Source organism: Vulpes vulpes, chromosome 8 (genome assembly GCF_048418805.1).
Source record: "Vulpes vulpes isolate BD-2025 chromosome 8, VulVul3, whole genome shotgun sequence".
Taxonomy (NCBI): domain Eukaryota; kingdom Metazoa; phylum Chordata; class Mammalia; order Carnivora; family Canidae; genus Vulpes; species Vulpes vulpes.
In genome coordinates this window covers 1,226,359-1,243,508 of record NC_132787.1, presented here as the reverse complement: position 1 = coordinate 1,243,508, position 17,150 = coordinate 1,226,359, and the positions used below count along the sequence as shown (strand labels likewise).

Sequence of the window (17,150 nt, the reverse complement as noted above, 5' to 3'; positions counted from 1 at the left end):
AGGTCTCATGAAAAGTGGAAAAAGAAAATGGGAGCTTGCTTCTATCCAAACAGGCACTGGGAAGAGATTGTATTGCCTCACTTCCTCCTAATACCCCTGTGAACTTTATCTGTCTCTTTGACTCTCCCTTTCTGTGTACAATTGCTTTGGGCTCAGGTTTTGAGCTGAAACGTCCTTGTCCTAGGTTTCAACTCTGTTTTCTTTGGCTGGGGGTGCATGGATTACTCTGAGCCTCCTGCTGGTGGGACTGGAAACCCTGGAGCTCTTTGAGGTGGAGAAGACAGACAATCTGGATTTAAGACCCCCAAGCTAAGGCTTTCTGGGCTAGAGATTCAATTTAAGGAAGGAACTAGACTGCTGGAGGGCCAAGAATATCACATTCCCTTTAATTGGGTCCTTGGTAACCCAGAATAGTGTATCTGTGTATATCCCCTAGTTGCTTTGATAGGGCCCCAGAAGCTCAAGGTGTCTGAACTGAGGACCTGGGGTGATAGAGATCTCTTTGCCCTTGAGCCCTACAGAACTCTGGGATTCCTCTTCCTCTGCCATTCCTAAGGGGCAAAAGGAAAATAGAGATACCTAGGAGGATTCACTCTGTGTGTGTGTGTGTGTGTGTGAGAGAGAGAGAGAGAGAGAGAGAGAGAGAGAGAGATGGGAGTGGGATGGGATGCAGTTTGGGACTTGGGAAAGTTGGGCAAGGTAATCCAGGACCTTGTTCAGCCCCTGAGGACCTTAAGATCTACAATGATCTCCAGGCCTTAAGATCTACAATGAGAAGTTGAATAGAAGACGTATGCAGGAAGGCAGCTTCTTCTCTACACTTGGCACCTATACAGAGAAAGTTCTACCATGACCTGCAGCTGCACGCGGGCTGGGTGGAATGTGTGGGCTGTTACCTGGTGTTCCTTCTGTACTGCCGGTGTCCCAGCTCTCAGAGAGGTAGGGCAGGCTGGGTTCTGTCCTCGGAAGATCCTTACATCTCCCAGTCCCTGGCCCTGAGCACCCCACTGGAACGCAGGGAAGTACATACAGGTGCCCCGGTACAGTAGGGTGCCTCTACCCCAGGCAGAGTACAGTAAACCAGCTGGCTTCAACCAACTTCCCATTCGTTGTCCTGCCTCATTCTTCTCATGGTTCAGCCTGGAGACCATTTGTCCTCCCCAGCCCACCCCGCCCCCTGAAGCCCTGGATAACTGTTAAGTTTCCCCTCTTCTGCCTCCCTGGAAAACCTAGACCCTGGAGTAGCCCCCACAGATGGTGGCAGCCGGGCTCCTGATGACCTTTAGTGTCCTGTTGGCCTGTTGGGTTGTGTGTAGAGGGGAAGCAATGTGGAACCCTGAGACCAGACCCTTGTCTGATCAAATCCTTTTTTTACTTGCTATTCTAGGCTCAAACTCAAACTCAGGGCTGGTTCTTTGCTCAGTGCTGGGAAATTTTCATCTAGTAAATACTTTTTTAAAAAGTCAACTTTCTGGAAAATCCAGTGTGTGTGTGTGTGTGTGTGTGTGTGTGTGTGTGTGGTGTGAATGAAGTGAGTAAGGGTCAGGTCCCTCATTTTAGATTGTGTCTCTCCCCTCCTCTGGGTGGAGGATAGGGGCGTGGGCTGAGGTTTTATTGAGGGTGCTTTTCCTGTTGGGAGTAGAGACAGGGTCATAAAAGCCTAGAGGAGGCTGTTTTGATCTGGTGACTTCTCAGGAAGTAGCATCAGAGGTTTTGCTTTGTAAATCACTCTCCCCCAAGCTGGCCAGCTAGATTGGATTGCACTTCCCCAAGCCCACCTGGGGGCCCTCCTTACCTCCCTTTCCCCAGTAAACCAAAGGAGAAATATAGAAGGAAGTCCAAGGCTTTCTAAATCCTATGCCTCCAATAAGAAAAAGGCTCATTAGTGATTTTTTTTCCCCTCTCAAAGTTCCAGATTTAAAAACCATGCAACCTTTCATTTTTCTTTTTGCCTACAGAGAGCTTGGTCCCTACCCCATCCCCCCACCCCTCAATTAAAAAGGAACTAACATAGAAGACAATCAGCTTCTGAGCCTGGTGGTTAAAACTGTGATTCCTGGAGACCCCACCATGACTTCTGGGTCTGCTATTCCCCTGTGACCCCTTTCCTGAGCCCCAAACCCTGTCTTGGAAAGATGGGACTTCAGGTGTATCGAGAGCTCTTGAGAAGAGGCATTGGGAGTGAGGCATATAGAAGAACCCATCTAGCACCGAATGAATGGAAGAAACTTTCCATAGTCTGTGACTGGGTTTTACTTAGTTGAGTTCCAGGTGTGTGTGTGTGTGTGTGTGTGTGTGTGTGTGTGTGTGTGTGTAAGCCCACAGCCTTCTCACAGCTCCCAGTAACGCAGTAAGTGAGCTGTCTCCAAACAAAATCACATTTTACCTGAATGGCTCCATTTTGTAATGTTAATGAGCCTTCCCCTAAAAACACCTCAACCTCCGACGGGTCCCTCCACCCCCAGCCTTGGGCCAGGGAGCCTAAGGGAACAGGAAGTAAAGAGCTCTCTACCTCCGTGTCAGGGATGCTTTCAGGCCCAGGGATCAGGGCTCGTGTCCATCGCAGGAGAAATGCCCCCATATGCTGGAAATGAGGCCATAGATTACATGAGTTCTTGGGCCTCTTAGCACTTGCGCAGGCTCTAGTTTACCCTCATTTGTTTCTCAGAGAAGTCTGGGCTGGGACATCCCAAACGGCACTAGAGAATCTCCCTCATTCCTAGGACTCACTGCAAATACACATATCGTTATAGAGAGCCGAGCAGCCCAATAGCTACACATGCGAAAATGTATTTATGGACCCATCTATGTCTATATAACAGGATGCATGTTTTATATCACTCTCTACTCCACATTTAAATGCAGGTGTATAGATCTTTAGATTTATAGATCCACAGTGAACATACCAGTCCTCTGTCGAATTCCTGTGTGCGCATTACCTCTCGTTCTGTAGTGGTTGGATGCATACGCTGGGAGGTATTGGTACAGCTCTCTCTAAACACCTAGATGAATATTTGGGGTTGTTTTCTCGAATGGAAAGAGCTATGTGTGTGCTGCTCAATCTCTATTTTGAACATTTTATCTAGATTTATGCAAGGACCTCAACCCATAAAATAACTACATATCGAAGCTACATATTTGGAGATCTTTATGGTCTTTGCAGTTTTGCAGCGAACTTAAACTTCTCAGCATATGTTTAGAGATGGTTCCATAACACGTATATCTGTGTGTAGGGGCATAGATCTCCCTCTGGAAGGATTTAACCTTAATGCATCTCTGTCTATCTCTGTGATCAATAGAGACATCAGGCAAGTGGGGATGGAGAACAACTACCTTTTGGATGTTTTGCTTATTGAAGGGAGTGATTCTGTCCAAATCTAGTCCAACTGAGTCATCTGCCCCATCCAGGGACCACAGCAGCTCTCTCCAGGCTGTCTCTGTGACCCGAAGTCCCAGCCAGGCTCCCCATCCTGCAGCACCCCTCAAGACAGCCACAAAGGGGAAGGGGAGAGAAGAAGGGGAGGAACCCTTCCATCGGGCTCCTCTTGGCTCTCAGGTGGAGAGAGGCATGAGGAGTCCTTCCCAACCCCAACTGGGCCTTTGGATTTGGGGGGAAAGGGTGTTGAAGTCCCCGGCTATTTTTGTAGGGTGCCCAGGCGGTGCCAGGGTCACTGCCCGACCCCGACGTGCCCCCTCCCGGATTGTTCCCGGGCCCGGGGCCCAATTAAGCGGCCGCCGCGCTCCCTGCAGCCGCGCTCTTATCGGCCTGGATTGATGCCTCCGCGGCTCCTGTATATCATTTCCAAGATTTTTTCTGTCCAACTCCTCGGCTCCTTTGGCTTCCGCGGCTTTGACTAATGATTGCTACAGATGCCAACGTCTCCAGAATCCTAATAGCCGGGCGGGCGGGCTCTTATTTACCCGGCAACATTGCTGCGTGGGGAGGGGGGGGGTGCCGGGGTCGGAGGGCGTCGGGGGACAGGTGGCGACCAACTCAAGTTTCAGGGAACTTCTTCCCCAGGGAGAAAGCCGGTCCCAAGTCCCTCCTCTCCCCAGGGGGGGGAAATATCTGAAAATACTAATGGTAACTCCTTGCTCGCCTCGTTGGAAGGGGCAAAGGATGAGCAGGGCGTGGGGAGTAATCAGAGGAGTGTTTAGTAGTTGGCACCGACGGGCGAGGCCGCGGCCTGGGGGAGGGATGGGAGCCGGGGCGGCGGGCGCAGGGCGCAGGGCGCAGGGCGCAGGGCGCAGGGTGTAGGGCGCAGGGTGTAGGGCGCAGGGCGCAGGGCTCCCCGTCCTAGGCCGCGCGGTGCCCTCGCTCTCCCCACGCCGGCTCCTCCCCGGCCCCAGGTCGCAGCCCCTTCCCCTGCGCGTCCCTGGCCTCACCTCCGGGCCCTGGCCGAGGGGCCGCCCCGCGCATCCCGGGGGCGCAGGTGCCCAGCGCGCAGGCCTCCGGGCCGGGGGGAGGCAGGCGGGCCCCCAAGGCTGCGGCCGGCCCCCAGCGCCCCGCAGCCGCAGCCGGGCCCCGGCGTGACCTGGGGCGCGCCCCGGGCGGGCGGGAGAGGAGGAGGCCCAGGCCCGCGGCGGGAGCTCCGGGCCGGGCGTGCAGCGCAGGAGCGCGGGGCGAGCGGGGAGCAGCGCCCCGGGGTGCAGACCCGGCCCAGGGCCGCCCCGCAGGACGCCCGCCGGGAGGACCCGCCCGCACACACCGGCGGAGCCGAGAGGTTGAGCAGGCGGAGGCAGAGGCGTCCCGACGCGGCCGAAGCGAAAATCAATCACGTAACTAAGCCGGGGAGAGGGCGAGGCCCGAGGCTGGGCCGGGTGCGCAGGCGGCGGCCAGACCCCGCGCGGCTGCGGGCAGGCTCCGGGCGGACCGCGGTGGGGTCGCCCCAAGCCCCCCTCGCGGCCCTCCAGCCTCCAGCGCGCGCATCGGCTGCTTCCCTAACCGCGCTGCCAGGGATGCGTCCAGGGAAGTTTCTGCGACAGCCCAGGGGGCCCCGAGAGGCTGCCTCTGGGCGCGAGGGATGGAGGGAGGGGGCACCCCGGGTTTCAGGCTCTTACCTGGTGGCCTGGGCCTCGAAGCCCCTCAATGCCCCAACCTGGGAGTCAGGCAAGCCTTTAGAATGACTCCCATCTGCGGGCCAAGGCTGGGAAGGGGCTCAGGAGGCAGGTGGGTTTTATTAAAGGAGAAACTTGGGGCTGAGCAAACCGGGCCCCTTTGGGTGGGGAAGTGGGGAAGGAGAAGGAACTGTTCCTGGAAGAAGGAAAGGAGGCTGGCTGGGAGCTGTTTCATGGGAGGGGGGGGATGATGCCCCGGTTGTTACAGAGGTTGATATTGGTGATGATGTCCCACGGCTGGGTCAGCCCGGGGAGACCTAGCTCTCCGCAGTCCTTTCTCCAAGAGGGTTTTCTGGAGAAGTCAAGGGGGCCCCAACTTGGTCGTGGTTGGGAAGAATAAAATAAAGACCTTCCCTCCCTTCCCCTGCCCACTCCTCTCTTACTACTTGAGGGCTCCGGAAAATCAGGGAATCTTATAAAATCTCCATCACCCGCCTCCCCCACCCCCCCGCCGCCCCCATTATTTCCCTCTGTTCTCTGCAGTTCACTGAAATGCACCGTCTTGGGGGGCGGTGGGCTTTCCTGGGGCGCCCTTCTCATGAAGCAAGCAGCTACCGATCCAAGGCTCCAGGAATGATGTCTCTGACCCTCGATGAGACACCCAGGATTCTCTTGCCTGCTCCGTGGAATTATCCCTCCATCCTTAGCCTTTCCCAGTCTCTGCTTTCCTTGGTCCTGGGTGCCTGGTCCCATGGGTCTCTGGTGGCTCAGAGACCAAGAACAGACTGGACCACTTTGAGATGCCCTCATCAAGCCCCCAAAGGGTTCCCTGCCTCCTATCATTTCCTTAATCCTGGGAGCACCAGGCCAGGGAGCCTTCCGTAGCTACCCTAAAGCCAGCCTGATTCCTAGAACTTTCAAAACTGCATTTCACCTCCTTTAAAAAAGTAAAAATCCTTCCCCCACCCCAAACAGGAAAGTTTAGGTTACAAATCTCCAGCAGGGCAAGCTTCCTACAGCTTCAAGTCAGAATTTTCAGCAGCAGCAACAACAATATTAATAATCAGAAGAATCAAAGCTTGCATCAAAGGCAGAAAGGGACACCCCAGCTCAAGTTTTAAAGGGGACATAATCCAGCAGCCTTGGATGAGAGTGGGGGTCAGTGAGGCCAGGATGAACCAGGAAGGGGGTGGGGAACCCAACCTCTAACTAACAATTTCTCCAGCATAAAAATGAAACATCAAATTCGTTAGCCCAGGGCCTTCATTTTTCCCCTTCCACATTATAACTAGTTATTGAACTCGCTGGAAGATCTAAAGGCCATTTGCGAAGAGACAAATTTCAATGGAGTTTCCCCATCAATAACCCCATGGCAGTGACCTATTGGAACAAGTCAAACACCCGAGGTGAAATGCAGGTCACTCTGTCTAACCAATATTAAAATGCGGCCACTTTTTAAAAAGCCACTTTAAACGAGATTTGAGGAAAATTGAATTCCAAGGAAGGCGAGGCAAGGAGGGGGAAATCCACGAGAGGACCTTGCCTATGGTCTCCGAACAAACAAGAGAAATTCATCTTTAATATTTTAAAGGGGGGCAAATTAACATTCCATGATTGCTTTTTTTTTTTTTTTTGAGACCATAAGCGATTCCAGGAGAAAAAAAAAAAAAGGTTTAGTATTTTCTGGTGACACGTCCGGGTTATTAAAATCATTTTAGACCAATTCATTACTTTTACTGACAAGAGATTTAAGAAAAAATCAATTAAGCATTTGCATATTCTTTTGCATACATTACTTCTGCCTGCTGGCGTTAGAAAGGGACAAAAACACACATATATACATACACACACGGCAAAAAATGAGATGAGAGTCTTGCTTTAGTTTGGGGTTTTCAAGTTGCTCGGAGAAAAAAATAAAAATGAAATGAATTACTTGGCGGCATACCATCTAAAAGTCAATTTATTTGAGGAAGAGGAAAGAGATGTGTTGGGATTTTTAATCTCTAAGACAACAATAACAAAAACCACACACACACACACACACAAAATCCTGCACTTCCGAGAGTGGGAAAAAGGAGTGACCCTCATTTTCCTTCTCTTTGCCCTCCAAATCCTGAGTTGGTTCTCCCATTTATTTTTCTCCCTAGGAAAATCCAGGGAGTCTAAGAGGTGAGGTTTTAATGCAGCACAGAATGTGTGGAGCCGCCGAGGTCCCTCAGCCGGCAGCTTGTTACTGGGGAGGGGAGGAATATGGGTTATCCAACGGTCAGTATGGTAATCCGGGCACAATAAGGCCTCGCACACAATGGACACATATTTTTCTTCAGCGGTGTCAGAAGGGAAGCGCTTTGTACTGAAACATGTTTCCGAAAGAGAAACCAGATCGAGATTTAGAAAGGAGATGGGGAGGGTGGCATTCGGAGAGCGTTTGGAGGCTGGCAAAGGGTGGTCAGAAAAAATAAAAAATAAAATTGGGGCAGAGAGAGGTGGAGGGCAGAGCAGGGCTGGAGATCCTTGGGCTGGCAAGGCAGGAGCAGGAGGGCAAAGCACAAAAGGAGACAGGACCAGATACAGGGACTCCTCGCGGGAAGAGCTGCTTTAGTGCCCCCCCCCAACATTAAGCCAATGCTAAGTGCAGGAGCTCTCCAGAGGGATTTTATTTCTGTGCTTGTAATAATATCCAGGTGAAATGTTTGCATGTGTGTGTGGTAGAGACTGGCTGGCTTGCTATTTGCCCCTTGTGATAGGCGACTTCCTTGCTATGAAGGTATAGGCACCCAAAGAGAGTTTTTTTTTTTTTTTTTTTTTTTTGCAAATGATGTAGATGAATGTGGGTACATGGGGGGAATCTCCCAGATTTCACTTTCTGGAGGCGCACGTTGAATGAACTGTGCAAACCTGGAATGAGAACCCCACCTATTTATGGCCTCATAAGGAGGCATTTAGTGTGTTGATAAGTATGAGTAGCAGTATGCGCGCATGTTTGTTAGCTGTGGTAACCAAAGGCGGCTTGACATTCAGCTGGAGGCAGCTGAGCTCTGTAGCTACTTAGACATACTGGCCCAACGTGGGTTTCCTGCTCCCGCTCCTTGACCCACCTGCAGGAGCTCAGAATCCCGGGGAGCAGGGGCGTGGGATGGGCGACGCCTTGGGAAGAACTCCCTGACAAGCCCAAGAAGGCGAGGAGATGGAAGAAAAGAGGGTTGTGGCAGGGGGCAGGGCAGGTACAAGGTGAGAGCGAGGGCTGGGAGCGGAGGAGCCAGGCCAAGACCTCACCTTGCCAAGGCGGGGAAGAGAATATTCTGGGCCCCGAATGGGTGGGGCAGCCCGATCCAGGTGTTGGCCTGAAAGGGAGGCTGGGGGTGGGGCTGGAAGGCTCCTCGGGCCTCAGCCACCCTGCCCCCACCCTACCTGAGCTCCCTGGAGCCTCCGCTCTCCCCGGGGGACGGCCTGGGGCTGCGCTCCTGACTCTTTAGGTAGGCGGCTCAGCTTAGGTTTCCCTTTGCCCTCTTGCAGCAACTTGTAATTAACCCACCCCTGCCCCCAATAATCACAACAGATAAAACCCTCCCAGGCTCCCGACCACTAGCAGTGGAGCAGCAGCCTTCTCCTCCTCCCAGTTGCACGGTCCTCTTGCAGCCAAACTGGCCAGTGCTCACAGGCAGGCGGTCCCAGGCAGGAATGGGCTGGGGCTCTCCTCTGGGAGATGGTGGCCCTCCAGGGAGTTCCAGTTCCCTCACCCGCCAGGTGGTAGGGGGCAGGGCACCGTCCTCCTGGGGCTCGGGTCTGGGGGGCGGCGCCCCACGCCGGAGCCTGGGGTGAGGGGAGACCCCGCACTGGAGACTAGCGAGCGGCCAGCGGGCCCAGGCGGCTCTCCTCCCTGCCCTCGGGGTGAGCCCCAATTTGGACGTGGGGACCCCCTCTCCTGCATCCCTAAGGTGGTGAAAGACAGGTGGGGAATCTCCCGCCTTCAGTCTCCCTCTCATGAGGGCTTTATTATTTTTTTCCCTTTCCCCTCCTCATTCCCTTAATTGCAGATGTTCTAATTAAACCCTCAAATAGTTGTTATGCCGTTTTAAAAGGTACTTATTCAAGTGTCAACCAGGCTGGGCTGGGAGGAGGCAGCGTAGGGCGGCGAATTAAAGGTAGATTGACTAATCACGGCGGCGATCATAATAATAAAATCAGAGGGAAAAAAATCACATTACGACTTTTCGTGGAAAGGAGGGTGCAGGCAGCCAGCGGCCGCCAGCCCTGCGCCGCCGCGACACAAAGAGTGCGGGCGATTCCGCGAGACTGATTTATGACGTTTTACAGCCCTATAAAAGCTGGAGCGACGAGGCAAGCGCTCCTACCACCGCTGGCAGATTTAGTCTAATAAATAAAACATAAACAGTTAACTTTATGTGTCACTTTTATTGTTATCAAGTAAAATATAGCCAAGCCCCGGCAAGCTATGATTTTAAACTATAATTGTTATCAAGTACAACAAGGGGACCCAGCTTCCTCCCTGGGCTCTCCCCTCCGCCGCCCCCCAACTCTGAGTTATGGGATCAGCTAATTGGGATCCGTGGCACGGCGTGGCCACCCCCGGCTGCCGTGGGGCGGGGGGTGGGGGGCTCAGAGAAAGCAGCCCCTTTTGGCCTCCTCCCTGGCCCCGCCACCCCACCATCAGGGTATTCGTGTGGGTGGGCGCCCGGGGAGGGGAGCGGGGAGGGATGGCCTGGAGACCCCCCAGGCCTGCCCAGCCTCCCCAGCTTGGTGAGCTCACCCCTCGGCTTTTGGAAAGCAGCCTGGAGCTGGCCCTCGGGAATGTGTGTTTACATGTAAACACATGTGGTGCATGGCCGGAAGCAGGCTCTGCCCACACAGGCCTCCCTCCGAGTAGGTCGGGCCCTCCGTGGGGATGAAGGAAGAAGAGCGCCCAGGGCCTCGGCCGGGCACGGTCACCGGGCACCGACTCCTGGCACGGGCCGCCTTGCCCCGGGGCCTCGGGAGCCAGGCCCGAGGTAGTTGTCAGGAGGCAGCAGGCCGGACGGGCCGCCGCGGACGAGCCGCGAGCCCGGGAGAGTGTCCTCGGGGCTGGCGCAGGGGGGTCCGCGGGCACCGGGGGAGGAGGGCCCGCTGCCGAACTCCGCTCTTGCCAACCACTTCCTGTCTCTCTTCAGCGGGGGCTCAAGCCCCAGACCTCCAGAAATGACGTCAGAATCATTTGCATCCCGCTGCCTCTACCTGCCCGGTCCAGCTGGGACCCTGCCTCGGCGGCCCCCAGGCCAGAGGGTTGGGTGAGTGTGTTTGGGGAAGGGGGCTGGACTCTGGTATCCTTGGATGGGGGGCACCCCAGGCTCTCCAGCCTCCTGGGCTCAGCCTGGGCCCCTCCCCATCCAACCTCCACTCCAGTCCTCCTCATTCAACTTCCTCTTCCTGCAAAAGAGGGGCGCTGCCCGGTGACCTACACAGACTGAGATGGGATCGCCATGAATGGAGACCTCTGGAAAAGCTCAGGAGCCAGGCCCAGGGGGCCCGCCGGAGGCCCACGGGGAGCCCCTGCGAGGGCGCTGAGCCGCAGCCTCCCGACAGCCTCCTGGTGCCCAGGCTTTGCAAGGGCGCCGGGCGCTTCCCATCTCCTTTTGCAGGGGAGGGTTGTCAGTTGGCGGGGTGCGCGCTGGGGGCACCGCCGCCCCCGCCGGCTCACCCCACACCACCACCCCCACCACCCCCAGCACCACCACCACCACCACCACACACAAAAAAAATTGGATACATTTTGAATAAAGCGATTCGGTTCCTTATCCGGGGACTGGGTTGCTCCGTGTGATTGGCCGGCGGAGTCACATGGTGAAAGTAACTTTACAGGGTCGCTAGCTAGTAGGAGGGCTTTATGGAGCAGAAAAACGACAAAGCGAGAAAAATTATTTTCCACTCCAGAAATTAATGATCATGAGCTCGTATTTGATGGACTCTAACTACATCGATCCGAAATTTCCTCCATGCGAAGAATATTCGCAAAATAGCTACATCCCTGAACACAGTCCGGAATATTACGGCCGGACCAGGGAATCGGGATTCCAGCATCACCACCAGGAGCTGTACCCACCACCGCCTCCGCGCCCTAGCTACCCCGAGCGCCAGTATAGCTGCACCAGTCTCCAGGGGCCGGGCAGTTCGCGAGGCCACGGGCCGGCCCAGGCGGGCCACCACCACCCCGAGAAATCCCAGCCGCTCTGCGAGCCGGCGCCTCTGTCGGGCGCCTCCGCCTCCCCGTCCCCAGCCCCGCCAGCCTGCAGCCAGCCAGCCCCTGACCATCCCTCCAGCGCCGCCAGCAAGCAACCCATAGTCTACCCATGGATGAAAAAAATCCACGTTAGCACGGGTAGGCAACTTTGCTTTTTGCTCTCCCCCTCCCTCCCCTCTTCCCCAGCGCTCCCCACCCTCCCCGGCCCCCTCCGGCCCCGTCCTCCTTTCTCTCCTTCCCCCTCTCTCTCCAGGAGCGACTCTGGGTTAGCACAATTGAACTGGATTTACGAGCGAGAATGGGTAATTACATCCCCCATAAATTTTATGGCTTAGCTACTCTGGGCAGTCCGAGCCATGTGCTGCGATCTGTTATGTATGTGTGAAAACTATGCTCGCTTTCTAAGGGCGCATAAATAATTCAGTGTCGTTACAATGAGGATTCCCCTCTTATTACACTACAAAGTCTCCAGCTCCCTTCAACTTCTTTATAAGCCATTTAGCTTGATGACTTTATTTCCACCACCCCCTCCTCCCGTTCCACAGAGCTGAGGATGGGGTGAGGGTGGGGGGGGCGGGAGCCTGCTGCCTCTGAACCCCACTATTTGCTTTTCCCCTCCTCCTCCTCCTCCCCCCCCAGTGAACCCCAATTATAACGGAGGGGAACCCAAGCGCTCGAGGACAGCCTACACCCGGCAGCAAGTCCTGGAATTAGAGAAAGAGTTTCATTACAATCGCTACCTGACCCGAAGGAGAAGGATCGAGATCGCCCACTCGCTGTGCCTCTCTGAGAGGCAGATCAAAATCTGGTTTCAAAACCGGCGCATGAAATGGAAGAAGGACCACCGACTCCCCAACACCAAAGTCAGGTCAGCGCCCCCGGCCGGCGCTGCGCCCAGCACCCTCTCGGCAGCCACCCCGGGCACTTCTGAAGACCACTCCCAGAGCGCCACGCCGCCGGAGCAGCGGGCAGAGGACATTACCAGGTTATAAAACATAACTCACACCCTGCCCCTCCCCGCGCCCCCGTCCTCCCCTCACACACAAATTGACTCTTATTTATAGAATTTAATATATATATATTTTTTGGTTCTTTTCCTCTCTTCCTGCCACCTCATCCCTTGTCAATTCCAAACTGACGAAACAGATAAACAAGCCCTCTGCCCTTCTCTCCCTTTCCACTGTTAAGGACCCTTTTAAGCATGTGATGTTGTCTTAGCATGGTACCTGCTGGGGTTTGGTTTTTCGGTTTTTCTGTTTTGTTTGGTTTTTTTAAGGCCATTTTGGGGGGTTATTTATTTTTTAAGGAAAAAGCTGCAAAAATTATATATTGCAAGGTGCGATGGTCTGGTTTGGGTGAATTTCAGGGGAAATGAGGAAAAGAAAAAAGGAAAGAGAGATTTTTAAGCCAATTCTCATCCTTCTCCTCCTCCTCCTCCTCCTCCCCCCCCCCTTTCCTTAGGCCTTTTGCATTGAAAATGCACCAGGGGAGGTTAGTGAGGGGGAAGTCATTTTAAGGAGAACAAAGCTATGAAGTTCTTTTGTATTATTGTTGGGGGGGGCTGGGAGGAGAGGGGGGACGACAGCAGACAAAGCTAAATGCATCTGAAGAGCCTCTCAGAGCTGTTCAGTTTAAGGAGCCAAAAGAAAATAAAAATGAACTTTCAGTTCAGAGAGGCGGTCTATAGGTAGAACCCCCACCCCACCATCGTGGTTATTGTGTTTTTGGACTGAATTTACTTGATTATTGTAAAACTTGCAATAAAGAATTTTAGTGTCGATGTGAAATGCCCCGTGATCAATAATAAACCAGTGGATGTGAATTAGTTTTACGTCAATGTCTGATGGTTTCTTTTTATCCCCCTCCTCCTTCTGGCCTGCTAACATCCCACCTTCTCCATAGTTGCCTAAGTTTACTCTAAGCAAACACACAAATCTTGACTCTCAGCTCCTTTTCCAGTGTCCTTAGGCGAACCAGCAAGGGGGTTGGGGCAGGGGGTCCTCAAAAGAGGGGTTGTGGAAGATTGGTGCTGGTTTCTCGGGTCCCTTCCCAGAGTCTGCAGAGAGGCCAGACTCCCGTGGGGGGACTTACGGTGGGGCTGGGAGGGTCCCACTCTTCTGTACTTAGGCACAGTGTCTTCTTTCTGTTGATTTCTCTCTCCCCTCTTCTCTTTTCTCTCAGCTGAGTAGGCCTGCCTGATTTGCAGACAGGAAGGCAAGTTTAGGGAGTGGGAGAGAGGAGTTTGCACCTTTTAGGACTCTTTTGGGAGGAGGGATTAAGGAAGATGCCCCTTCCACATGCATGTGCTTCTTAAAAGGAGGAAGATTTTGAGCTGCTGATTCTGGAGCAGCAAAGTGACCTGTCAGGGTGGCTTCTCTGTTTGTTTAGACTTGGAAAGAAGGGTGAAGTGGAGGCCAGAGGCCTGGGAGGCCCCCTTGCATGGGTAGGCCTCAAAGCCTGCTGCCTGGAGATAATGAACAACTTTGATTTTTTTTTTCCCCTAACTTTTATCGGGGACCTGCCAGGTGTTGAGAAGAGACACAGGGAGAGGCAGGGACCACCCCTCTTCCTATAACCTCCCAGGTTCTGACAAGGCTTGGGTAAAGCTGGAACAAGGCTCTCTGGCTGTTAAAAAAAAACAAAAACAAAAACCCCCCAAAACACCAAAAAATGTTTTTCCAATTGTTTCCTTGGGGATTAAAAACAAGGGGAGAGAAACAAACAAACAAATAAAGAACAGCAACTGGCCTGGATTACCTGAATCATTAATTTAAGCCAAAGGCTCCCAGATAATCCTGATCCTGAAGACCAGGCCCTAGGCCAGGCCTGCTCAAATTTTTGCTTGTTTGTTGGGAGGAGGTCAGGGTGGGAACTTGGTTGAGCTTCTTGGACAATTCATTCAAATTGCAGAATAGAGGGCTACCAGAAGTAGAAGAGAGAGGGAGAAGAGATGTGCGAGTTGTGGAGGAGCCGGGGATACTCCTCGCCTCTCTCCCCAAATTCTGGGGTGGAAGGTAACAATGGGACCAGTCGTGAAAATCTGTTGTTCAGTGTGTTTGGATTTATTTCCTCTCGAACCACTTGCTGGCTGGTCCTTGGAGTGGAGTGCGTGTGGGTGCGCGTGTGTGTGCATATGTGTGTGTGTGTGTGTGTTTTGGGGGGAATCACTTGGCCCTGGAGGTCTACTTTCTCCTCCCTCAATGGTGCCCTGGAGACAGCAAAACACGCTGCCTACAGAGTGAGGAAGCGGGATCCACAATTATCTGGAGTTATTTTATGTAATCAAGTGAATTAGAGGCCAAATCTGACTGTAGCTCCTATCATCTTGAGGCAATTGACTTTGGGGCAGGACAAGGGGGTCTAATTGTGCTTGGGAAAAGGGAAGGGAAGCCTGAGGGGTGGACTTGGGGGTCTTTTCAACCCTATAAGGTAGTTTAAATGGGAAAAGAGGGGAAGAGAAAGAAAAGGAACTTGAGATCCATAGTCTTTTCTAACTTCGCTCCTTTGGTTTCAGAGGAATTTATCTCCATCTCTTCCCAAGGGCGGAAGAGACGAAAGCAGAAAGCAAGCGAGGAGGAGAAAAATTCTCTTTTCTTTCCTAAGCTTCTCCCTGAACTTGCCGAAGGGACGCTCTAGCTCAGGGAAGCAGCAGGATCATCCGGACAGTTCCTTCCTCTGCCTTTTTCGGGGCTTCAGTTTCTCCCTCCTCCTCTCACACACGTACGCACAGAGTTGCTCTCTGTCCCTCCAGGTCTGACAAGGGGAAACATCAGAAATCCGCAATTCTTGACAAATGAAACAAAACTAAACCCCCTTACATTGAAGATTCTGGCCTCTGGCCTTCCCTCCAGTGGGTTCCAATCTCTCTTTGGCCTGAGCTCTCCTTTCCTTGGGCCTGACCACCCAGGATGGGATCAGGGTGCCTGAGAGGGCGGGGTGGTGAGTGGGGGGCCCCAGCTCCAGCAGCCTGGGTCCCCGCCGCTCCATGCTGCCACAGCCTCCCTGGGAAGCCGAGGGCCGAGCTTTTATGGAAGTTGGGTTGAGCAGAGGGGAAAGGCTGGTGGGGGGGCGGGGAGGACGCAGCCAGGTTCACGGGGAGGACACAGCATTTTCTCTCCCATCGCCTTTATATTCGGCAGCGCCTCTGACCTCTCCCCCACCCCCACCTCCGACCCTCCCAAGCCAGCCCTTGCTCAGCCCCTGGCCTCCACAGAGGATGCCACTGCTTTTGCAGGGCTGGGGATTTCTTGCCCAGAGTAATGGGAGAGGCCGGGCGCTGAGTGCCTGCTGGCGGTGGGACCTCTCTGCAATGGCTAAGTTAAAAGAAGACGGGGTGCACGCGGCACCGCCAGCCGTCCAAGGTCCTTCTCTCCCAGCACCAGGAGATGCCCACAGGTCACAAGTCCCCCTGCCATGTAAGTAGTTAGCACTGGATCTGCCCAGGGCGAGGCGCACAGCAGTTTCAACTCTTGCCTCTTCTTGCCATTCAGTGTGTAGCTGAACTCCGGGGCTTGGGGACGGAAGGCGGGAAGTGCACTCGGAGCGGAGGGCTTCGGCGGGGGAGATGGAGTTTCGGTGCGGAGTCCTGCACCTGGGGAGTGAAGGCGCTGGGCTCAGGAAGGAGAAGGTGTGGAGGGAAAGTGAGCCTCGGCGGGGAAGGACTGGGGAACTCGAGTTCTCTGAGGGCGCCTTGCTGCTGCTTGTGTGAAGTTTCCTACAAAGTTTTCTCTGCAATCTGTGCATCAGCTTTTTTTTTTTTTTTTTTTTTTTTGTCTTCGAGCATGGACTTAGGGGATGGCAGCTCAAAGCTGCCTTGCTGCTGTGAGATGTATGTGTATGTGTGTGTTTGGGGGAGTGGAAGATAAAGCAAGGGGTTCTCCAGAGCTTGGGACCAGGGTACCGTCTCCTAGGCACCATTTGCTTGTCCAAGGTTAGGGAAGCGGACTCTGGAGGGGGCCCTTCAGACTGACGCTGTGACCCGGAGGAGCAGGGTGCGGGCCAGCCCACCTCTGCCTTCTGCCTGGTCCTGGGGGAGCATGGGATTGCCCTCACAAAGCTGCTTCTCCTAGTTTTCCACAGCTGTTATCTGGAGCCCCACCTTCGGAGAGCTAATGCTAAGAGGCCCTTCCCAGGCTTGGGAAAAGAGACAGAGGATCCCCCAGGTCCAGCGGCCACCAGAGCAGAGGGAGTATTTATTACCTCTCTGGATATCATTATCTAAGAATACAATTTTATGAACTTCCTAATCTGTTAGCTTGATTTATCTGGATGGGCAGGAGCCCAAAATAAACATTTGGGGGATTTGGTAGGAAAAAAGTCTCTGCCTGTGACCAATCTTTCCGATAGAACTGATCACCCCTCTCCCCCCAACTTGGCCCGCTTTCCCTGCGCCCCACATGCGCAGCCCCATTTGCGTGTTTCTCTGCAGCGAGGGGCTGTTCTGGGCTATGGGAGTTTTCGTTGCCTCTTGAGAATCAGAAATGGCCTGGTCCATTGCTTGAACCAGAGGCCTGAGGAGGTCCCTCAGCCACTTTAAAATCTGTGTAGCTCCAGAAGCTGGGATGCCTTTTGCATTTGGTAGCAGAGGGAAACCAAGGTTTGCTCCTCTGCCCCCCAGGCCCAGGAGCCCCTTCTCAGGCCTGGCTCTGCCTCTACTCCCCGGAATTTGTCTTCTCTCCTCTCTGGGGTCAGCTCTGTAGCTTCTTTACACCGAGGGTGCATCGGGAAGCAGAGCCCACATCCGTGCAGACAGGGCAAGGGCCTGGGCCACCCCATCTCCCTGCTTCCCGGCCCTGCGGATGCGCTGGCTGATAAATTAGGAGGCAGGGAAGAGGAGGCTGGGCAGGGAGGATCTCCC

At 54.0% G+C, this 17,150-nt stretch overlaps 1 protein-coding gene across 3 annotated transcripts in view; it reads left to right on the top strand.

Moving 5' to 3' along the window:
* HOXC4 (homeobox C4) overlaps window positions 1–13,124 on the top strand; it is a 36,766-nt gene extending 23,642 nt beyond the window's left edge. Inside the window, exons 1-4 of one of the 3 annotated variants that reach the window (XM_072765154.1) lie at window positions 8,936–10,067; window positions 10,227–10,343; window positions 10,492–11,431; window positions 11,933–13,124. In XM_072765154.1, the coding sequence (XP_072621255.1) occupies window positions 10,993–11,431; window positions 11,933–12,285 (792 nt within the window). In that variant the 5' untranslated portion in view covers window positions 8,936–10,067; window positions 10,227–10,343; window positions 10,492–10,992 and the 3' untranslated portion in view covers window positions 12,286–13,124. Of the gene's footprint in view, window positions 1–8,935; window positions 10,068–10,226; window positions 11,432–11,932 lie in introns of those variants that run through there. The other 2 variants (XM_072765153.1, XM_026000061.2) reach the window with 2 other exon arrangements.
* Window positions 13,125–17,150: the final 4,026 nt, after the last annotated feature.